Raw genomic sequence first — 24,451 nt, forward strand, 5'->3', positions numbered from 1 at the left:
TTTTGAATAAGAATTTTCTCTTTGGTGACATTATTCTCAGGACTGGCTATATCAATGAGGTTCTTCTCGTAAATAATATTTTTTCTTGGTCGAGTCATATCTCATTTAGTTGTTAATAAATTAGTTTTGATATAAGAAATGAAACAAATTTTATAAATTAAAGAAGTAAAAAGTAACAATAAGTAATAAGAAATAATATCAATTTATGCTTTGTTCTATAATTGATATTACAGGAAATTGTTTAATATTGTGTGTGTGTGTGTGTGTGTGTGTGTACATCACGTTATCTTTTTTATAATTTTCTTTCATTCGAAACAGTTAGTTTCTTTGAATCTGTTTTTTTGAATGAACTATCTTCGATGATTAGCACACACATGTGTGTCATGTGTTATACGGAAAAGAATCAGGGAGGATACGCATATGTACGCCCCTACATATATATATATATACGCACAGGATATATTATATATTCTTTGACCTATAATCACAAGTGACGTATCCTGTTATTTCTATGATGTGAATAATAAAATACAATTCATAATATGGAAACGATATATTCGAGAATAAATATGAAAAGAAAACTATACGCATCCTTAGAAAGATGATATATATATATATATTTAGATCGATCATTAGTCAATAAATTATGCACGACTCATTGAGAGTAGAATCATCATTACTATGACGCAAAGTTTGTGACGTGAATCCGTGACACATAGGATACGTAAAATATGACAGAATATAAAATCATACGTAAGAAGATACACGTATGAATAAATTATTATAAAGAAGTATTTTATTTACTGATCTTAATTCTTTTTCAATGATTAACGTTTCGCGTTTTTCTATTTTAAAGCATATAGATATATACGAAAGAAGTGACGATATAGTTAATATTCGCGTGTAAATATATTCAATACAAATATATTTATTCGATAATATAAATATTAATAATATAATACAAATTATTTCGATCTTATAAACTCCTTTGAAATTTCTTTACCAACTTCATAATATAAATGGTTTATACGACAATAGCGCCAATATTAGTAAAACGTGAAAAATTAAAAGCTACAAACAAGATATCAAATTTAAATATATATTTTATTTATAATAATATGAATATATCCCTTTAATAATAACATTATTATGGATTTGTACTTTATACAGAGATAATTCAATTTTAAACTAATATGACAAATATTTTTCGTTTGAGATTATCGATTGTAAAGGATTAATAAAAATATTCGATAAAAAATTAAACTACTAGAGAGAGCGCAAATCGCAGTGACTTCAATCGTATGTACAGTATTGATCAATATGTAAAGTAGTTCACGGATGGTGATTATATGTCGTATTAGACGTTGAAACTTGTAGTGAAGAAAAATGTAGATAATTTAAAATTTGTTATTATTTTATTAAAGGGAATTCTTTCTCTCTTTCTTTCTTTTTCTCTTCCTCGTTCTTTCTCTTCGTAATTTTTAAATAAAAATTCTTAATTTTTAAAAGGTTAGAAGAGAAAGGACAAAATAAGAAATTATTTGTTCCATAATGATTTTTTTCAAGACTGCTTTAATTTTTGGGGTTCTAATACTCGTAAGTGGTGCACGAGAATATCAGAAGAAAGACTTAATCGCTCTCAGGGAAGAAGTGCGATCTATGTTTGATCATGCATACTCTAGTTATTTATCTTATGCATATCCTTATGACGAATTGCGATCACTTAGTTGCGATGGCTTTGATACTTGGGGTAGTTTTTCATTAACGTTAATTGATGCTTTAGATACCTTAGCTGTGATGGGAAATTTTTCAGAATTTCGTCGTGTAGCTAAAATAATAAGTGATAGGGAGAATTTTGAAGCTAATATTAATGTATCTGTTTTTGAAACAAACATAAGAGTGGTTGGCGGACTTTTGAGTGCTCATTTATTGTCACGCAAAGCCGGTGTATCTTTAGAACCAGGATGGCCTTGCAACGGTCCTTTATTACGTCTTGCTGAAGATATGGCGAAAAGATTACTTCCTGCTTTTGATACACCAACGGGAATGCCATATGGAACTGTTAATTTGAAATATGGAGTTCCTGAAGGAGAAACGAGCATTACATGTACGGCAGGCATAGGCACATTTCTTCTAGAATTTGGAACACTTTCTCGCTTAACTGGTGATCCCCTTTACGAAGAAGTTGCTATGAACGCTTTAAAAGCATTAAATCATTATAAATCTAATATTGGATTAGTTGGTAATCATATCGATGTTTTGACTGGCCATTGGACTGCTCAGGATTCTGGAATTGGTGCAGGAGTTGATTCATATTTTGAGTATTTAGCAAAAGGCACGTTATTGTTTCAGGACCCATGGCTAGCTACAATGTTTCATGAACATAAAGCTGCTATTGAAAAATACATTCGCAGAGAAGATTGGCATTTATGGGTTTCAATGACAAAAGGTCAAGTGACTTTACCAATGTTCCAATCTTTAGATGCTTATTGGCCAGGTGTATTAAGTCTGTTTGGAGAAATTGAAGATGCCATGAAATCCTTACATAATTATCATCGTGTTTGGAAACAATTTGGCTTTACTCCAGAATTTTATAATATTCCTCAAAGTGAAGCTGGAACAGATCGGGAAAGTTATCCATTGAGACCAGAACTTATAGAATCTGTGATGTATTTATATAGAGCAACTGGAGACCCATATCTAATTCAAGTAGGAGTTGATATGCTCAGAAGTTTACAACATAGTGCCAAAACTAAATGCGGTTATGCAACCATTGATGATGTACGCGATCATCGGAAAGCAGATAGGATGGAATCTTTTTTTCTTGCAGAAACAACAAAATATCTTTATCTTCTTTTTGATCCAGACAATTTTATTCATAACAATGGACAACAAGGAGATATAATAAAAACACAATGGGGTCATTGTATCGTTGATTCTGGAGGATATGTTTTTAATACAGAAGCACATCCCATTGATCCTGGTGCACTATATTGCTGTCGCAGAATACAAAATATGTTACCAGATAAGATATCAACCTCAGATAAATTTTTTACAAAATACAATTTTAAAGAAGAATATGATACAAAAGATACAATTCATAAAGATGATAATATACATAAAAATGACACTAATAATTTTGTTGAAATAGTAAAATTATCACAATTGAGACATAAACTTGTAAATGAAGTAAAAAGTAAAAAATATGAAAATGTTGAAACATTATTTATACAAAAACTTCTTTCTAAAAATGTTTCAAAAAGTGAAGATGAAACTAATACAAATAAAACACTTCATTCTGATTCTGCAAAGATGCAAGTTGTAGCACGACCAAATGTAATTTACAAAGCTGATGATAGTGAAACTACAGATACTTTTGAAGCATCTATTAATTCAAATGATCAATATGACCCTGCAACAGTTCAGAATAATACAAAACTACCTAAGAAAGCAGTTAGTAATCAAATTACAAGATTTGAACCGCAAATCATGTTAGAAAATATTAGAAAAAAAAATATGTATCCAACAAATACTACAGCAAGATTAATGTATCAGATTTTGTCCTGTCAATCACAGCAATTTCTACAACGAATATCTATTATAGGAGAATTCTTTTAATACTTATTTAAAAAATTTTATTTATATAATTTTTGGTCTTTTATTTTATTCATTTAACAAACCTTTCTCTAATTTCATTGTTAATTTAACCATATTAAAAATATATCTTATTTGAATTTAAAAAGAAATCTATTTTTGAAGAAAATATACAATTGTTATATGGTAATTCTTAATCTGGACTCTAATGATTATGAAATAATTGTTATTTGAAATATAAAAGATATATTACAATTTTGTTATGTAAACATTTCATTGATCAATGTAGAATAGAAGAAATATTTTCATTATGTCTATAAAGAAATTCATTATTGACTTTATTTATGATTTATGGATAATTTTTTTTATATAGAAATACCGATGAAGTCCTTGATGAGCTTTTAAGTAAATATGTAAATATTGAAAAATACTGAGTATATATATATATGTGTGTATAATAAAAATTATTTGACAAATGTACTCCTTAGCGAACTCGTACGTAGATATACGAATTGAAAAAATATTTCAAATTGAATATTTATAAGCTTTTGAATAGATGCTCTTTTGTCATAATTATTTTCCCTGTGCATTATTTTTGCGAAAATTTATCTATCGTTTATATTTTGTTTCGTAACTAATCAACATAGAATTCTAATTAATAACATCATAAATTAATATTATTTAAAAATTTTGCTCTAATTTTTGGCCATCGAATATCGTAAATATGTTGACTCGTACAAATATACATTTGCAATTACAAACTTCATTAATGAAGAGGATTAATACTATAATGACAGGTATAAATAATAAATAGCTTCAGCAATATATTAGTAATTTTATGCACTATGTTTTGATTGATGATAACAGATGATATCTACATTAAAAATATATGTAATATCCGTAGGCAGTATGAGAGCAACAGAAAGTTCAGAAGTAAAGAAAGAAGAATCGGAACGTATGAAGCAATTTCATGAGAAACTTAAATTACAACCGATGCCACGTATGTAGAAATATATAGAATTTAAATGAATTAAAACATAAATATGTACTAAATATATATATTGTATTAATTTATCATAAATTTTTATATCCTATTTATAAAAATAGGTGTACCACCACGTGAACGTTTCGTCGATTTGGTTTTGGTGGAAACTGATCCTCAAACTGGAGAATTAATCACAGATAACGAAAAGGAACCAACCAAATGGGGTGATTGGCAAATTGGTGGAAGGGTGAGCGATTTTTGAGCACAAAATACTTTTATATCCTCCTTTCATTCAAAGATATAAATGTATATCCAAAGTACAAGAAAAAATAACAATCTCAGTTCAACATTAACTTACAAAATTCATATCAATGTAAATTTTACTTGATAAGTAAATAATAGTACTTATTTTTTTTCTAAATACACAACTACAAGCTATATTTTTCATGGTGTTATGGTTGTCAATGCTAGGTGAAATGATATACATTAGATTTTTTAATTTATTAATTAAATATATAATAGGGGAAATTTAGTATTTAATTTATAGATAAATTTTTATTTCATAGAATCTCGAAATATGCTTATTGAATACTCTAAGTACGTAGAGTAGGAAAATTTGTAATTATAAATTTGAGTAACAAAGTATCGAAAAAAGTTCGAAATTGAATGGCACATATTTATATATGGAATTTATCACGAATGATTTATTATTTATAAAAATACGTTGCACTTGAATTTTATTAACGCCTAATTTTGTGTACTATCAGTAAAAATGAATGTACATAATTATCTTATTCATTTATTTAAAGAGTCTTATATATATTCGTCACATTTACATTTTTGATATATATATATATATATATATACACAGAGACATATATATATATATATATGATACGATATAGTCATATATGTTTATATATATGACAATAACAGTTTTCCTAAAAAAGTACAGAAAAGTTTTTTATTAATGTTAAATAAACGTATTTGCCAAAGATACAAATATTTTTTAATATTTGAAATTACTGTACATATCATTTCAGAAGCTCATTAAATTCTGTATTTAATTTTCTGAAAATATATTAAAACAAAATAGAATATTAAATCAAATTAACAACAGATCCAATAATAAATATTCTTTTATAGAAAACTATACTAAACCCCCCATTTTTATACTTTTTTTATTTAATATAGTTTAAATAAAAATTAAATAAAAAAGAAGTTTTGCAATGTTAGGATTTTGTATGAAATGAACAATGCAAGAGTACTTCTCAAGTTGTAGTTTTATAGCATGTAATACAGAAAATACAAGATCTTATTCATGAGAAGTAAAAAATAAAACTTAGCAAAATATTTACATAAAATATTTTTTTTTTTTTTTTTTTTGTAGGAAGTTTTCTATAGTCTATGCCCCTTGTTTGTTTTAAATAGTGCACAGAGAAATATTTTTTAAATCTTATTATCTCTGTGTAAAAAAGTACATTTGGCTAATCCAAGCATTACCTAATATAAAAATTTGTATGGTAATGCCTAATAGATTAAAAATATTTGTATAAATGTAAAATTTCATTTTATAGTTATGGCAATGAGACATATTATTAAAGTTTTCAAAAGAAAAATTAAATATTCTTAAATAGTACAGAAAAAATTAATCAGGAAATCATAATACATAAATATAGTATTATTGAAACCATCCGCGCTTGTCAGTCTTTCATCTAGCATCGACGGACCTATAAACTGTAGTTAAGGTAGCATCGACGGACCTATGAACTGTAGTTAAGGTAGCATCGAATTGTTAAAAATTACAGATCTTAACGATTTATAAACTATAAAGTTTTATTGATAGCTAACACATCCCGCATCATCATATTTCTGAGTGTCCATAAGGCATTCACCACATTTCCATGGTTGCCCACACCATTGCCCAACCATTCAGCAGGTAATTTTGTTATATCAGGAATTTGGGTATTTTCAGGAGTAGCATTCATTTGTTTATCCCAATTTGATATGTACCGGTTTTCTACATTTAATCCTTCGATATACCTACGGATCAATCGCGATACTATATATTTATTTAAGTTTAGTACTTATTTAAGTTTGATCTCTTTAAGAATTATTTTTATGTTAGTAATGTAAATTGATGTAAAGTAACCATTCTCATTATAACGATTGTATATTATATAACGTACAATCTTACCGTAAATATGCATCCGAATGTAATACTCTACTCGGTCTTGGAGGCACAGCAACAAATATTGGTTCAGGCTGTTTAATAGCTGGTATATTACTGGTTTGTGTTGCTGCAGCTGATGTTTCTAACGCATATCAATTATAAAATAATATTTTCTAGCATTCTAGTTATTTAACGTTTATTAAATACTTTACCTGTTTCCATTGGTGGGAGTATCGTAGGGCCTTTCGAAGCCATGTAGTTTCTGAAAAGATGCGTATTAATCAAAATTCTTCAAATATATAAATTGAATATATTTTATAAAATAGTAGGGTTCGTACTTGCTCCTTTCAGACGGTGGGATGATACGTCCATTTGCTTTAAGAATATGCACCTCTTTAACATGTCTTGCAAGTCTCTGTACACTCGGAAATGGTGGTACAGATTTTTTAGTACGACCACAACCACGCCATTGACATTGAAAATCAACATCTATCGAATACAACGAATGGTATATTATACATTATAATATTATTTGGTATAATTTTTTAACCATTTCATATCTTACCAGGAGCAGCATTTGTAAAAGATGATTGTACATGTCCATTTTGTTCAGCAATACAATGATCAATACAATCAGTCATATCTTCAAATTGCCAATCACAATTGTCCCAACAACATTCATACACTACATCTTGTAAAGCATTTGTTCCAACTGAAATAGATGTTCCTTTTAACTGTCCTCCATCTTCGTTCATTTTAATAGCTCTTTCTTCCCAAGCTTGTTTCTCTCCTGCTGGTAATTTTCTCCACTGAAATCCATTATAAATCATTATTTACTATTTACAATATTTTTGTTTGTTTACGTACATCGTAAAAAAACGAGTTTGAAAGGAGGATTAAGTACGCGAGAGATCTCGTTTCAACATTCTTAAATATACATATATTTACGCGTATGTGTATATATAACACGTCCATTTAGATTAATTATTATAATGCGTACTTTTTTCCCTTCAAATATTTTTTTATAATAAAATAGAAAATAATTGTGAATAAAGAAGTAAATACCTCATTGCCAACAATTCTGCTAATCTCTCCAAAGGATGATTCGGGATTGTTTTGCGTAATCTGCGTTCGCATTTTACTCGAATATAAAATATAGCCCGTAACTAATTTCTTACCCGCCGTTTTCTAAACAGAAGAAAATACAAATTGTAATGTCACTGTATACGAACGAATATTGCCTGTATACCTTCAAGAAGAACACATCCAATTTTGGATCTAATGTTAGAGAACGAAAATTCAATGGTGCAAAAACACAAAGTATGCTGGCATATTTCTTTAAATAAAAATAAAGTGAAAAAAATGAAAATACAACACGTGACAATTTGGTAAGCAAATAGTTTCACTGTAAGGCCTACCTTTTTAGACGACACAGGTGTTTGAGTATTGGAGAGCACCGGTTGAGCTTCAGTAGATCCAACGGACGGTGGACCACCAGCATCCATGCTGTCCTCCCCAACTCCTACTCCTACTCCCACTCCTAATCCTACTCCCATGCCTAGTACATCAGGTTCCAGCTTCGGTAACAATGGCGATGCTTCCTATACCATTTATGTTTTGTTACCTTCATTATCCGTTACCGAATGTTATGTTATTTGTTAAGTTTCGAATATAATCTTACACAATATTACAAACAATGGAATACATTTTAACATAGGCTTTGCAATTGTTATCCTTTTGTATTAAAATATGCATTATATACTGAATATTAAATTTTCTTATTTTTCTTTTTTTTTCCCCCCCAGTAAAACAGCTCAAGCCCCAAGAGGCTATATATGTATTAAAGATATAACATTTCAATTTAAGTTTAATTTCATTTGCAGTATAAAGATTAGTATCTTATGCACTCCATTTAAAGCAATTTTTTTCATTCCTACATGTGTGTGAATCAGGTTAGAGCGACATGGAAGCAAGAACTTTTTGGTGGTGTTGTACATCTATTACATATTTAATAATATAAACCCAACAGGTGCTCTGAATTTCTTCCTTGTATCTAAATTATTGCTCACCCTATAAGTGCTATGTGTAAAAACATAACTGCACATAATAATAAAAGAAAATAAATATGCCGGCATAAAATAACAGCATGCATATAAACAGATTGATACACCAAGTATATTAAAAATAATAATTTTTTCTTTTAATTGTTTTGTAAATTATTAATAATAGAATTATATTGATTAATCTGCTGCATCAATCTGTGTGGAATTAAATACATGCAAGTTTTATGTTGCTTCCCTCAGGATAGATAGTACAATTTTGTAAATTAGTAATTACCATTTCAAACTGAGCTGAACTGGGCGTGACGGACTTGACTTGATTTTGCGTCTGAGCCACGTCACCCGGAACCTACAACACACGCATTACATGCCAAGCAATAATTTTATAGTTAGTTGCGTATAAGAAGGAAGCTGTACTTTGTTATTTTTGATCTATCTGATTGAAAGGTGTCATTAATATTTAAGTTAATATATCCTATATCGAAGTACACTTACTTTAGCAGGATTAATTGGTCTCCGGAAGAAATAAATTTCATCTTCTGTAACGGTAGCACTATGATTAAATTTTTTTAATCCTTCTTGATTTAATTTTTTCATTAAATTTTTACTTTCATCATAAAGAGATTCACAAATATATATATCATCTTCTGGAATTTCTGTTGGTCGACCTATAAATTATTATTAGTTTATTAATTTCATTAAACATATTACTGCGTTTGTATGTTGCTTTAATTAAAGGTCTTATTAATGTTATATAATACTATATATTATTTTATATACATACTGCATATATATTCTCCATAATCGAGGACGGCACATTTTCCAACAATTGCAACAATAGGGTGGGTACCATCGACTGTAGATAGGAATAATTCTTGCTTATAAAATAATTTAGTAGGCGCATGTGGAACTTCTCCTGGCATTAATAACCAAGGACCTTTAAAATAACATTTTCCACTGCAAAATATTAAACATTTGCGTATTAAGATATTTATTTTCTTTCCAAACTATTGATGAATTTTATAAATATTTGTACACACTCTTTCGTTGCCCAAATTGCATCAATTTGAGCTATTTGTTGTCTGCCACCATCTGTTGCTACATAAACAAAATCTCCAGTTTTCACAGATCCGGCACACGTATTATATTGTTCATAGTATGTATTTTCAGTATCATCTGAATTGTATAATATCACATTCTGAAATATACAAGAAAAAAAGAAAAAAGGTTTATGCAATAAAATTATATAAATATCAAAATTCAAGTTTCAATTAATTGATTACATACAGGCCTTTCTTTTTCTGTTAATTTCTCTCCCTCTTCTAATTCAGCAATTTCTTCTTTATGTTTTTCTAATCTTTCTTTATACACGGAAATAACACGTTTCGGTTCTAAAGGTTTTTCTCGCGGAATTAACTTTAAATGATCTGGATCAAAATTCCATACTTTAATTTTTTTAAAAGCTCTTGCTTTTGTAGAATATCTAGATTCGCATACGTATACGTCCTTTTCCAAAAATCCTTCTGGCTGCATTCTAAAATAATCTTTTACACTTAAAACGCAACATCTGCCTGCAACTTTAATTAATGGTACTGCAACATGAGCATCGCTTTTAAATAATTCTTTATCAAGAAATTTTCTAGATGCAACATGGTAAGTTTCACTTGGCCTGTAGAATAAATTTCCATACAACATTTGTTGTCCTTCTGTATTGGTCCAAAGACGTTCTATTAATACCACGCTATATTCCATGCCTCTTTCAGTTGGTTCTATATAAGCAAAATCACCAGCTCTGTATACTTCTTGATTGAAACTCATAGATCCTCCACCATCATTATGATTACCCTCTGTATTGGTATTTGTTTCAGAATCCTAAAATAACATTTAATGTGATATATTTTTATATTTATTATTGTTATTTATTATTATTAATTTTCAATTAATATAGAATAACATTACAGACTTTAGTTTCATTCCCGTCACAACTTTCATCTTCATTAGGCATAGTTAATTCTTGTTGGTGTTTCACACGTTTCAATTCTGCTACTTGCGCAGAAAGATCAAGAAGTGTATAGTTTAATGCAGGGGAATGTAACAAATCTCCTCCACGTGTTATTTCATCACGTGTGCGTAGAAAAAATGCTTGCAATTCCACGCTATCCTCAAAAGGTTGAGAATCTGTACGTGAGAGTCTTCGTGCTCGCTCTAAACATATGAATACATCTTCTTGAAATCGATCTAATCTTTTATAAACGCCTCTATCTAATCTTCTTTTAATTAAATCCAATGATAAACCACGTATTCTGTAATACAAGATAAATATTTATTAATAATTCTAAAATAAATCACATTAATAAATATATGACATACTTCTTTCCCTCTATAATATCATGTTCTGGAAGTTCGGCCATAGAATCCGAATAACACCTTCCTTCTTCATCTTGATGATTATAAAGAGCCGTAAATATTGTAGCTAATATTTCTTGAATTGCCGCCGATACGTCTGGTACACTTTCTTCATCTTCGCTCAATTGTAATTTAGTTTGTAATACTAGTCGTTGAAGAATTAAAGCATCCTGAAATTTTATTTCACCTTAATTGCTTTTCTAACATTTCGAAAACAAGGATACTCTTAATCTTTGATAATTTGTTTTTCATGAAATCTATAAAAGTTTCTGATAATTCTAGATATTTACTTCTGCTTCATTTTTTTTGTATTTTTTTCTTGTACGTTGATCTACATCTTTGTCTCTTAATAGTCGAATAAAACACGGTCGAACTTTTAAAGGTTTATGATTATTAACATTATTCAATTGTTGGATATAACCTTGATTGTTCATTTTTGAAAGTCTTTAAGTATTCAGTACAGATCAGACAACTAGACCACAATGGAGTATTAATTAATTTAGAAAACTTTCACGTTAACACTCGAACTATGAATAACATTTTGTATATGTAAGATTTGATATACGTAAAAACAGAATTGATTTCATTTTTCCATAATTTTTTAAATCGATGATCGCAATTTCTATTAATTTATACGATTATTAAACCGACGATGGCACGAAGGATGCGGATTGTACGTAACCTCAAACCCTTTATCCGTAAACAGCCTAAGCTTTCCATGTTTTAGCGCGAAATTTCAATCCAAGTATTGGCGTTTATCGTTTCGTACTTTATATAATTATGAACAATAAACATTACAATGATTTTTAATCGTTCAATTTTTAATTTGTCAGTTTTTATTTTAATAAAAATTAATCCAGTTTTAGTTGGAGTAGAAATAGTTTAAAAAAAAATTTATTTAAAAAAGAAAAAAGGAGGAAAATATAGTTATTTAATGTGTGAATATTTTTTTTTTTTTTGGATAATAAAAATAGTTCTTCCTGAAGTATTTATAGTCATAAACATACAATTTTAATTATAATGTGATTAGGTTAATAAAATCACATTAAACTTTGTATATTTTATAAAAGATTCTTGCTTTTGTTAGAAGAGAAATAAATAGAATATTAGAAGTATTTTTTTAACAAGTGCAATGATTGACAAATGATGATGCAATTAGGAATTTCCTTTAGTTACTTACATCAGCAATTACGTAATTTCTATAATCTGCAAAAATACAAACCTTATATATTTGAGAATCAGGTTCATTGTATTTGCAAGCATTATCAAACATTAATATAAAATCTGACACCAATTCATCCAGATTGTCATATCCATTATTTTTTAAAGTTGATGCTATTTTTTCCATGTTCATTGGTTGTTTAATAACTTCATAATAATCTGGGTATTCATTTTTATTTGGCAGTTTCATAAAAATAAGAGACAATTGTCTTCCTTTCGCATCATGGTAATCTTTTATAGTGTCATACATAGTTCGTAATTTTTGTAAATGTAACGGTACTACCTTCTTTGGTCTCCTATATTTAGTTTTTTAGAAATTGTAAATAAGATATTACAGAAGGCAATATATAATTAAAGTCTGTTTAACATTATCATTGCATTTATTATATATATTATAATCCAAATATATATTAAAATCTTCACATACCCGACGTTCCTAGTAGGCGTAGAAGCTGTTGATTTAGGTTTAATTGGTTCAGGTAAAGGACCTAACTCTTTTACCTTATCCATTAAAACTTTTTCTAATGTATTTGCATCCTCGTATATTAAAGAACCTTCTTCATTATACTGACGGCAATTATTAAACATTAACTAAAAATGTTGATTATTATTTATCGCAATGATGATATGATAGATACGCGTATTCGCAATCGAGGAATTATAATTCATCTATATTAATTTATTTTTAAATGATACCTTAAAATCTTGAATCAATTCATTTTCATTTTGATACTTTTCTGCTTTTATATTTGCCTCAATGGCTAACATATCTATAGGCTCTGCTATTACTTGATAATAATCTGGATATAATTTTTTCGAAGGTTTTTCCATAAACATTAACATTGGTTGTCGACCATCTTCACACTGAAATATTAATCATTTTATTTACTGCTACCGATATATCTAGCCCAATTTGGAATTACTTACAACGTATTCTATGACACATTTAACTAAAGCATATAAACGCTTTTTCAATGGTATATTATCTTTATATTTTCCCCGAGTTAAAAGATTAGATGCTCGTTTAATAAGCTTTGGCTGTTGCGAACTGTTTTCAGATTCGCTATCTGAATCCGAATCCTACAAATATAGCGAATATAAAATAAAAATTTAATAAAGAAGATAAGAACAGATGCATAGATTATTACTTGTATAAAACGAATATTAACATTTTCATATAATAATAATGAGATACGTATAATCGTAATTGATTTTGAAAGTATGGGGACAGGAATGTAATAAGGTTTACTTACCTTATAATATCTTTCATTTACCTGATCAAACTCTAATAATTCTTGTACTTTTTCTTGCATTATTTTTTGTAATTTTACAGCACACTGCAGAATAAAAAAATATATGTATATATAATGTCTAGTCATAGAATGTTAATATTGATTAAAAAAATATAAATATGGGGATTACCTTGTATAATCTAGAAGTATGAATATTATATTTCTTAGCATTTTCAAACATAATGTTCATATCACCAGCAACTTCACTTACAGTACCATATTCGCCTTTCTGTAAATGTTATTTTTTTTTATATATATATATATATATGCATAATATGCACAAAGAAAAGTGATCATTATATTGTAGAATTCATAATAATTTCTCATATATACCTTTATTTTTGTACGAATTTGTAGTAGAGATATAGGATTTTTAATCATCTTATAATAATCAGGATATAATCGTTTCGATGGTAATTTCCAAAAATATTCACTCATTCGAACACCTACAAGGATTTATTATCATTAATGTTAATATGTAATATATAATTTTATTACATTTTTTTTTACTATTTATATGATCATTTAATAAAATACCTTGATTATTAGGAGCTGTTCTAATAGTTTGAAATAGTTGCCATTGTGGATTATCTGCTTCTTCTGTTTCTGCAGATTCCTCTTCTTCATCATCACTTTCTTCATCTTCATCTGGCAATAATGCTGTTTGTGCTATCAATGACTGTGCCATCGTACGACTTCCTCTTTTACTTCGCGTTGAAGGTGCCGTGCTTGCAATTTTTATACTGTTATTTCCTAATCCAGAATCTTGTCTTTTTGCAGCTGTTGTAATAATTTTCTTTAAAAGCTTAGCATCCTTATAAATTTGCGAACCAGGCTCATTAAAGTGACACGCATTTCTGCACATTAGCATTAAATCCTTTTCCATATCTCCAATTGCACTATATGCACCTTCTTGAATTTTTCTTGCAACAGTTTTTAAATCCACTGGTGTTTCGATTACATCGTAATATTCTGGATACAACTAAAATATTTTTTAACATTCTAAACAGTGTGTATAAATTATATCAATCGTAAGGTAAGTAATGTGATCATGAAATAAACCTTTTTAGACGGTTTTAATTGGAACATTGTATGTAATGGCCTGTTATTGTCGGTAGGATCTGTAGCTGTCATAACTGCTGCAAATAAATCTTCAAATTGTTGCATAGTTTCTTCATCAGGATTTGTAGAACTTTCAGAAGTATCTTCTGCGTCGTCTTGCTTTAAGGTAGCTTTACGTGCCTAGCAAGGAAAATATTGATTTACTTCACTTACTTGCTGTATATGTTTTATTATATTTCCTTAAAAAATGGCATCTTACCAATCTTCCAACTTTTAAAATTAGTTTCCCTTTAGGCTCTGGATCCTCATATTCTTCCATAATACGATTTTTGGTGTTTATACATAGTTCCCAGAGTTCAGTGGCATCTTTGTACTCTGGAGATGTACGCTAATAAAAAAAGATTAGTTTGAAATACATAGTTTTAATATTATTTGAGAAATCAATATCTTATATAACAATATACATAAAATAAATCAATGAAAAATATGATAAAAAAAACAGTAACTCTTTTTCTTCGTTAATAATACCATATAAAAAGCTTTGGCATTGTTGACCATGAGTTGAATATCTGCAGCCAAATCGTCCATATCACGATATTCGTCAGTTTTTAATTTTTGTTGAACTTTCAGGAGATCTATTGGATTTGATACTACTTCATAATAACCTGGTTCTTGTCTACGTTTAGGCACACGTATAAATGCATCACATAATAACGTTCCATCTTCTTTCTTTTGATTACGAAGAACGTCATACAATTGTTGGCACAAATCACTCTGTATAAAAAAATTACGTGTGGATTAGTATGTATCTTTGAAATGTTCAAACGTGACAATTGATGAAAGATTTTATTTTAGCATGACAAAAAGCAAAAAGTTTATATTTAAATTCATAACAATTTGATTAGTAAATAAAATATAAGGGAAAGTAAATACATATTTATAGAAAGCTTACAGGATCTAATTTTTTTCGCCTTTTTGTTGGTTCAGGCGGTAAATCTTCTCCATCATCTTCTGTGCCACGACTTGCAACAGATGAAGTTCTACGACGCTTATTCATCTTGCCAGATCTTAAAACACATCAATGGCAATTATCACCATATTTACAGAAGTACAGATAGCATAAGCTTGTATAGTTTCAAATACAAGATCATAAAAATAAATTCTTTGACTATAATAAGAATATACACAGAAGAGGTTCTTGAACTTAACAATCTCAACCTAAACTAATATAACAATAGTACGAGCACGCGTGTATACAGTTGATGAACACAAAAAGATGAATATTTGCATGTTGAATATCATATACACACCACGTTTTTACATAAAATACACTCCAACGAGTAGAGATTCTAACGAGTTGATATTATGTACGATGGTAATCGTACGCATAGCACGGCGGCCACAGCTAAGAAAATTTCGCCGCCATGATAAGTCGCCACTGTGCTTTAAAATGCATGACTCCAGAAAATTTCAATTTTCAAACGATATCTCTTACGATAGAAGAATTTCACGAATGAAACAATCAAAAGAATATTTTCGTTTGCACTTCTTAATCATCGACGTACCAACGTTGAAACATTTTTGGCATTTGCAAGCGTACACTTTTCAACTAGAATTTGCCGCCATAGCGTAAACCAATCTGCGTTGTCGCTAATCGTACGGTCAAAATTTCCCCTTGATCTCCATGTGGCATAACATTTCTCGTACTTTTCGACTCTCACCTGTATTTAAAATTATTACGAGAGCTTGTTCATTAATAATCTGCATGTAAAAATCTTCGTATTTTAGTTTACGCCTGTAATACGTTTTTCACCTGTAATCAACGATGACACACGACTTGGACGACGCCATGCCGTAATCACAGCAATCGTCTGTTTAGAACAACGCGCACCCTACAACGATTATAGCTTACTATCTCAGTTATTTCGTTTCAGTGATGATAAAGGTATATAATTAATTTCAAGTGCGCGTTTTTATGCTTCTTTTTTTCTTTGATAATTAATATTAGCAAAGAATAATATTTCCATTCGATCTACGTTAAAGTCGCGTAAATTACAAATTTTACGAATTTTATATTATCGACAGAATTAAACGATTCAAGTTAATTAAAAATACATTTCTATCTTTAACTTTTCCATTTAACCATTTCATCACTTTCCCAATGATACATTCTGCAATACCAACAGGTGATTAGAATTTTACCGCAGCGCCATTGTCCGTAGGTAATTCAACATTACCATCGCGTCGATAATGTAAAATGTTTTATCGACAACAAATCTCAATGCTCGATAATTCAATATTATTATCGCGTCGATAAAATGTTTTATCGATAACAAATCTAAATGCTCGATAAAATTCAATAATTTTCTATTCGAAGTCAATGATCTTGTCGATTTGTTCGCAGTGATACGAGTCAATGATTTTCAAATCGGACGGTTCACCGAGCCACAGGATATATTTTATATAATCCTAATATAATTCTTAAAGGAGAACACATAAACAATTACGAACTATAAATATTTTTTTTTCGTTAGACAATAAAATTGTAAAAGAAGATTATTAAAAAGTCCGAAAGATGTTAGGAATATAATAACAAAAATTTATTTGATAAGAAAATAAATTGTCGTACCTTAGAGCAGAGAATAAGCAAACTATTGTATGACCTAGTTCATTAGGGTTCAATTACGTATTCTTCTTTAGACGAAGTTTCTCTCTCTCTCTCTCTCTCTCTCTCTCTCTCTCTGTCGTAGGCTTCTTGATGACAAATTGGAATTACTGGTAATAGCGTTAGTTTAACGTTGGTTGTTAACGAAACTTGCAGGTTAATTGAATTTATCTAGCTACGCGTAGAAATCCATGCGCAGAAATTTAACTGGAGCAAGATCAGTTCGTAGACGACGCAGAGGGATTTCTATGTAGAGTTTGAGAATGGGTATAGGAAAAGGAAACGGTGAAACGAATCGAGAATTATTACCTTCTCGAATTATTTCATATCCTATTAATTTCGAATTGCATGATACTACACTGTTTCTGTAAGTATTTATAGATACATGATATCTACGAGAATTTCATGAAAAGCGTTTATAGCAAATCTGTTAATATCCTTGTTAAGAAAGGATTCACATGATAATCAGAGATATGACTAATTTCTTTTTCTCCCTTTCTCTTTCTCTTTCTCTCTTTTTCTCTCTCTCTCTCTCTCTCTCTCTCTCTCTCTCTCTCTCTCTCTCTCTCTCTCTCTCTCTCTCTCTCTCTTTGTCTTTTATTTTTCTTAGTCCGTCTTTCACATCGATCTTTTTCAATGCACGCTTTTTCGTCGCTCATTAAAATTCTCGACAATTTTTCTGCTGACTTTTTGACGTCGTACGATATAACGGTCCCGTTACTGTCATTTACGCTGATGCAAAAACTAGATGCGTGTCCTTTGCCGATTTACCAAGCCTCCGATACGAATTCTTTTTATTTGTGCAATTCTCTTATAACACGGTTAATTCGTATCGTATTACATCGAAATCGGTCTCTCTCAGCTATCGTATTTTATCTTTTCTCAGATATCGTATTTTAAAGAATATGGTTGACGTGGTATTATAGTATTATAGTATAATAATATAACAAACTTTACATATATTTAAATGTAAATAATTTTAAGGAATTTTAATGAAACTTTTTTTTTCTATTACATTTAACAAAGGAGATATTCAATTGATCTTTCGTTTATAATTAATCTACATAAATATATATTATATATTATATATATATATATATGCATATAATATTGTATATATAATTTATTATAATACATATAATGTATTTCACTATATATGTATATATTACATTATAGCTACTTTAAAATTACAACGAATAAAGCTGAAAAGCTGATGCATATCTATTTGATACTTAATGAAATTAAGTGTCCGGTTGAATGATTAGAGTTTCACTCGAAATTCAAAGGGTTATTTTTGTTCCTGTGAAAGAAATTATATTTTCCTTGCTCACGCTATGGTCGATATAAATATTCCTCTCTCGGTGTATACCTTCTCAAACCATCCGAAGTGCATAGGATGCGACTACGTTATATATGCAAGTGCACGTAGCTAGCCATCGTAGCCAGGCACCGAAGGGGGTGTATTATCATTTCTTACGGTCGTCAGACACGCCAAGGGGCGCAACGAGAACTTTGTCTTCGCACTTTTCGCCTCTTCTTTGTCAGTAATACAAATCTTTGACGTTGTTTTTTAATCTTGATGCATTGCTACGATTTATATATCGGTTTTCTTATTATATAAATTCGATAAATTAAAATCGATGAATAAATATTTTACTTTTCTTAATGCGAACATTTCTAACGCGCGTTTTAATAAAACGTCGATAATGTTTCTTCTTCTTTTTTTTTTTTTTTTTTATTTTAAGTGGGACATTTCATTCTTTCTTTTTTTCTTTTTTTCTTCTTCTTCTTTTTTTTTTTTTTTTTTTTTTAAACGAGTTTTAATAACCACCAACTTCAACAATTTTCTATTTCTTAAAATACGCAAAAATTTTCTGAGTGAGCTTTTAATAAGAGTTTTTAATGACTTCTTAATAACTATTAATTAATAACTTCATTTCTTGCGAATAATTATTTTTTATTAGATTATGCAAATATTTTAAAGGAGAACTTTTAGATTTCGTCTTATAAAATTTGTTAAATGGAAAGTTGTAAGGAATAATGAAATTTGAATGATTTTCTTAAACTTTTATTTAATATAACAAAATTTTTTATTATCTGTTAGTAATTACTACTGTGGAAAGAACAATGATACTCATTATAAATAATTATTATTATGTTATGAAAAGAGAGTGAGAGATAGAGAGCTTTATTAACAAGAAAAATAATATGGTGGAAGTATCTCAAGTATTATTATCAATCTCACATTTTTAAATAACACATAAATTTTATTATGACCTCCATAAATATAGAAATGATACATGGATACATATAGATATAGATACTTTTATTTTAAAAGTACAAACAGTTTGTAAGAAATTCGAGACGAACTCAAAGATTTTTTTTTTTTTTTTTAATTTATTCCTTTTACATTTATTTTTTAATTTTGAAATTTTGACTTTTTGTATCGAATTTTATAAAAAATATAAAATATTGAATAAGGAAGAACGACGAATGAGATTATTTGTATCACTATATTATTATTATTATTATTATTATTATTATTATTATTTTCATTTGTGAGATATTGTAAAGTGACGTTATGTTCTATCGATTTTATTATTTTCTCACATCAATGTAGCATTTGCAACTCTGTCTGTCTCTCTCTTTCTCTTTCTGTTTCTCTCTGACCATTGGCAATAGACAGAAATTCACAAATTGCTGGAATTACCCTGGCATATCTGAACGATCGTGAATAACATAACTTTGCGGTGAAATGCCAGTGAATATTTGATGGACATTATTATCCGGTACAGATAGCTTAATCTTTAATACAGTTATATGTTAGGTAATTGTTAAACAATTATATTAATATAATAGAGAAATAAGCACGTGCGTGTCTATGTACGTACTTTTTTCTTTTTTTTTTCTTCTTCTTTTCTTTTTTTTTTTAATTAATAACACAAATTCATCCTCCTTTGGAAGCGTAGAGTAAAAAAAAAAAAGAAAAAATAACCAGTCAGCTTTTTCATTTTTTATCCACCTATATTTCTTTCTTTTTCATGTTTTCTTATTTTTTACAATTAGTCGAAGAAGGTGTACAACAGCGTTCTTTCTTTTTTTTATCTCTCTTTTTCTTTTTTCTCATGGGCCTTTCGTTGTGTGTAATGAAAAATTCTTGACTTACTCGGACCTATCAAGTTTCATATTTCTTTTTGTAAATCTTTCTTTTTTTTCTTTTCCAGTTCTTTTTCTTCTTTTTTTTTTTTTAATTTTAGTTACGTTTTGTTTTTTACCACCCCCTTTTTGCTTCTTTCCCCTTACCCTTATCCACCCGCACCTATCCTATACACAGAGGATGCTGCTCTCTATTTTGTCAACATTATGAATTTGCAAAAAAACGGTAGATGAGCTCTTTTCATCTGTTCTTACGTTTCTTTTAAAATGAAGGGCTCCTTAGACTCATCAAAAGACGGACACCTCATCTCGGATAAGTAAAAACGCGACTCTCTCCAATCTCATGCTCCTCTTCCTCACTTCTCTTCCTCCTCTTCATCATGCTCTCCTTACTTCTCTCTCTCTCTCTCTCTCTCTCTCTCTCTCTCTCTATTTCGTTCTTTTACTATTCCCTTCTCTCATTTTTCATTCATGAGTATTCTTAATGTTTATCACGCGTATTTTTGCATATAAAAATTTCGATGGCGGCCAATTCGTGACTTCATAAGCAATGATTTCACAAGTGAGTTCTTTTTCTCTTTTTCTTTTTTTTTTTAATCTTTTTTTTTTTTTAGAAAATAAAAATAAAAAGAAAGTTAAAAAAAAAAAGCTTTTCACCGATTACGGGTCGATAACCGTGGAAAATTCGGCAGAAAACGAGAAGAGAGACGTCGAGCCGAACGTTGCGTCAACATTTGCGCTTTACGCGGTTCACTGTACCTATATGTGGTTACGTTCACAAATACTATTCTTTTCTCCATTTTTTTTGTTTGTTTTTTTGTTTTCTTTTTGTTCTTTATCCTTTACCCTTTTTTCTTTCTTTCTTTTTTTTTTTTTTTTTTCTTTTCAACGCACGTATCAGCCGATAAACCAACGAACGGATTTTCTTTCTCTCTTCACCCCGGGGATTTTTTTTTTCTTTTTTTTTTTCTTCTTCTTTTCTTTCCTCTTTTCTTTTTTCCTCTGCGCGAATTATATTCACCGCTATTAGCGGGATAAATTAACGACGGTGTTCGTAAAGTTTCTATTAGAATTTTGATCTGATCGAAATTCTAAGGATATTTGTTATTCATTTGTTCGTTTATTTTTGTATCGTTTTATCCGAAATCGATCGTAACTGTTAACTTTGATGAATAATATTTTCGAGAGAAATGTTTGAATTAACGCTCTTTTACTTTTCTCCCACTATGTAAAGTATACTTTTATTTTATTTTATTTTTTATTCAAATTAAAAGGATATTTTAAAAGAAAAATAAACATGGATAGATATGTTTCATTTATATTCGTTTTATAAAATTTATTAAATAAATGTTACGCTGAAAAATGCAAGCTTGAAGAGTTTCAAATTTTAAGCGAGAAAAAAAGATTGCAAAATTTTCCAATTTGCATTGAAAAATAAAATTTGAAAAATGTTCAAATTTTAAGTGAAAAAGCGTAATCGAAAGATGTTCGAATTTGAAGATATCAATGAAACATAAAGATTGTATCAAACAAAAATGATTTTTATTGGAAAACGAAATTTTATTTTCTTCGTCAATGATCGGTATTAATGAAATAAGAATGAAATAGCCAGTACAAGTAATTACAATTAGAAAATAATAAATTGAAAATGTTAAATAATTATAATAAAATTTTGTTGAATTTTTGTTTGACTATGTTTCGATCGATAGTTCATGGGTACGAATGACCGCGTCGAAAAAATTCTCGTCACGTTTTTTCTTGGAAACTGAGCTTATTTATTCTACTGTATAATTGCCAGATACTCAGGATGGTACGTCCACCGAGAAAACTTGTCGATTCTATAGGGACATGTTGTGCGTGGAGTATTAAAATTTCTCGACGTTTCGAGATGGCAAAACTTGTTTCTGAATAGTACTATGGAAGTGAAGTGGTTGTCTTTTCTATCTCGAAGAACACCAATTTCGAGAATGTCGAGGAATTTTTTCGATCCTAGCAAATGTTTCGAATATTTAGATATATAGAGCGCCATTTTCGAATTAAAGAGAAATAGAATTTTGAATGCGTACAATATATTCTATTTTATTATTAACATAAAAATAATAAATAATGAATTGCAAAGAAGATGAGAAGTTCTTGGCGAAACTTTTATTTATGATAAATCGTACTTTTATTTTATTCCTTACATTATTTTATTTAAAATTTATTAAGAAATATTTACAAAAGAAGAAAGAGAAAAGAACAAAGACTATTAATGTAAACTTCGTTTATATTCATGTTACAAACTTTTTTAAACAAACGTCTTGAATGGAAATATGAGTTTTAAAGATTCTTACGTTTGATTATACGTATATTATAATATATATATATATATATATTTTTTTTTCATTTTTCTTATTTTTACGAAATGTATAAGAAAGCAAAAAAAAACAGATGAACAAGGAAAAATAAATGAAATTAAAAAAAGAAAAAAAAAAGAAAAAGAAAAAGAAAGAGAGACCAGAAGAAAAAAAAAAAAAGGAAAGAAAGAAAAGAAAAAAGAGAAGCGTTGTATTCTGATAAAAATAATAAATCCTTTCAGGTATATTTGGATATTGGGAACAATATTAATTTAGCTCACGGGACATTTCGAGACAACAATGTCTAACACAAGATTCTCTGAGAAAGGTAACTCGGTTCAATCTAGATCGGTCCAAAGGATCGGAGAGCCGCAAACGTAACCGCTCCTTCGGACGTCTAACAAGGGAGGTTACAAGCATCGGACACAGAGTCAATTAAGGGTTGTCGTTGAAGGCCACGTCTCTCGCGCGGCTTCAACGGGATCTAACATAGAGACAGACCAACGGGATCAGACGAATTTCCAACTTGTCCTATCTTCGAGTAACGACGTCGCTCGTTGACCCAAAATGACGTTTGTTTAGATCAAACACAAATCTCTTGTAAACGTTTACTTAATCTATTATGACTTTGATCGTTTATCGATGAATTGATTACTTGAATTTACTTTTTATTCTGTCTAATCTTTTTGTGTTCAAAAGCTATTAACGATGAATTTCGTTTCACGAAATCACGAGCAATGAAGCCTAATCTATTTATTTGTTTGAATCGTTGATAATGCTTATTGGAAATTGTAAAATAAAATTTCTCTTTTTTTTTTTTTTTTTTTCTTTTTCATGATAGATTTTAATTCTCCGTAACGTCACATACTTAACATTCAAGTGATTTACGTTTCTGTATTTTGTAAGTTATTTTCATATCAATACAAATTTAATTTGTCGCTTTGTATAGGAGGTTTTTAAACATTTTCCAAATATAACACATTATATTTAGTATAGTGTAATTATTAATTATTAACTAAATACCATATTAAACTAAAATCATAAACTTATAATTTCAAGTATAAACTATACCTAAAGAATATGATATACAATCATAATAGAATATAAGTGATAATAGCTTTCACATTTATATCATTTTTTTCGACATGATCAAAATTTCGATTATATAGAGGTGTTATGAATCAATCGTATAGAACGGTGAATGTTAGATACACCTTTCGCTTTATTCAGTTCTTTTTATACGTCTTCTCTTATCCTATCTTTCTTTTATCATATAAAAGAAAATATCATTAAATACACGCGATTGCACATGCTCGAAAATATAGAAAGAAACATGTAACATTAAAGAATGTTACTTTGATGAGATCGTGACAACTATACTAATAAGACAACGGATACGTTTGTAGCATCTATGTAGTATGCTTTTTGTTGTATGTGTCGTTTAACGTTACACGTTCCTTTGACTAAGTTCAACACACGTGAATATATGTATCTATATGGA

The 24,451-nt window shown here is 29.1% G+C and overlaps 3 protein-coding genes across 12 annotated transcripts; 2 read left to right on the plus strand and 1 right to left on the minus strand.

Annotated features, from left to right (window-relative positions):
- Positions 1 to 1,173: 1,173 nt before the first annotated feature.
- Positions 1,174 to 3,647, plus strand: LOC122634900 (ER degradation-enhancing alpha-mannosidase-like protein 2). The gene has a single exon (XM_043824397.1). It carries the CDS (start codon positions 1,552 to 1,554, stop codon positions 3,616 to 3,618), a length of 2,067 nt encoding a protein of 688 aa, XP_043680332.1. The 5' UTR covers positions 1,174 to 1,551; the 3' UTR covers positions 3,619 to 3,647.
- Positions 3,648 to 4,144: 497 nt separating this feature from the next.
- Positions 4,145 to 23,273, plus strand: LOC122634907. The gene is made up of 4 exons (XM_043824416.1): positions 4,145 to 4,391; positions 4,499 to 4,594; positions 4,702 to 4,826; positions 23,193 to 23,273. Exons 1-4 carry the CDS (start codon positions 4,319 to 4,321, stop codon positions 23,256 to 23,258), a joined length of 360 nt encoding a protein of 119 aa, XP_043680351.1. The 5' UTR covers positions 4,145 to 4,318; the 3' UTR covers positions 23,259 to 23,273.
- Positions 5,845 to 16,678, minus strand: LOC122634899 (protein polybromo-1). Of its 10 annotated transcripts, XM_043824388.1 has the most exons (28): positions 16,607 to 16,678; positions 16,104 to 16,514; positions 15,746 to 15,860; positions 15,322 to 15,567; positions 15,053 to 15,181; positions 14,794 to 14,973; positions 14,269 to 14,713; positions 14,065 to 14,177; positions 13,862 to 13,960; positions 13,693 to 13,776; positions 13,367 to 13,519; positions 13,136 to 13,303; positions 12,867 to 13,030; positions 12,441 to 12,735; positions 11,183 to 11,388; positions 10,776 to 11,115; positions 10,100 to 10,684; positions 9,853 to 10,010; positions 9,597 to 9,769; positions 9,308 to 9,480; positions 9,090 to 9,161; positions 8,171 to 8,353; positions 7,818 to 7,940; positions 7,318 to 7,561; positions 7,091 to 7,241; positions 6,965 to 7,014; positions 6,777 to 6,894; positions 5,845 to 6,622 (listed from the first exon to the last, which is right to left on the minus strand). In XM_043824388.1, the coding sequence occupies exons 3-28, from the start codon at positions 15,848 to 15,850 to the stop codon at positions 6,406 to 6,408; spliced, it is 4,974 nt and encodes a 1,657-aa protein (XP_043680323.1). In that variant the 5' UTR covers positions 15,851 to 15,860; positions 16,104 to 16,514; positions 16,607 to 16,678; the 3' UTR covers positions 5,845 to 6,405. The 10 variants fall into 10 exon arrangements, with proteins under 10 accessions (XP_043680323.1, XP_043680322.1, XP_043680325.1 ...); XM_043824387.1 differs by having other exon boundaries at positions 16,359 to 16,663; XM_043824390.1 differs by having other exon boundaries at positions 13,370 to 13,519; positions 16,104 to 16,663.
- Positions 23,274 to 24,451: the final 1,178 nt, after the last annotated feature.

Source organism: Vespula pensylvanica, chromosome 16 (assembly GCF_014466175.1).
Source record: "Vespula pensylvanica isolate Volc-1 chromosome 16, ASM1446617v1, whole genome shotgun sequence".
NCBI lineage: Eukaryota > Metazoa > Arthropoda > Insecta > Hymenoptera > Vespidae > Vespula > Vespula pensylvanica.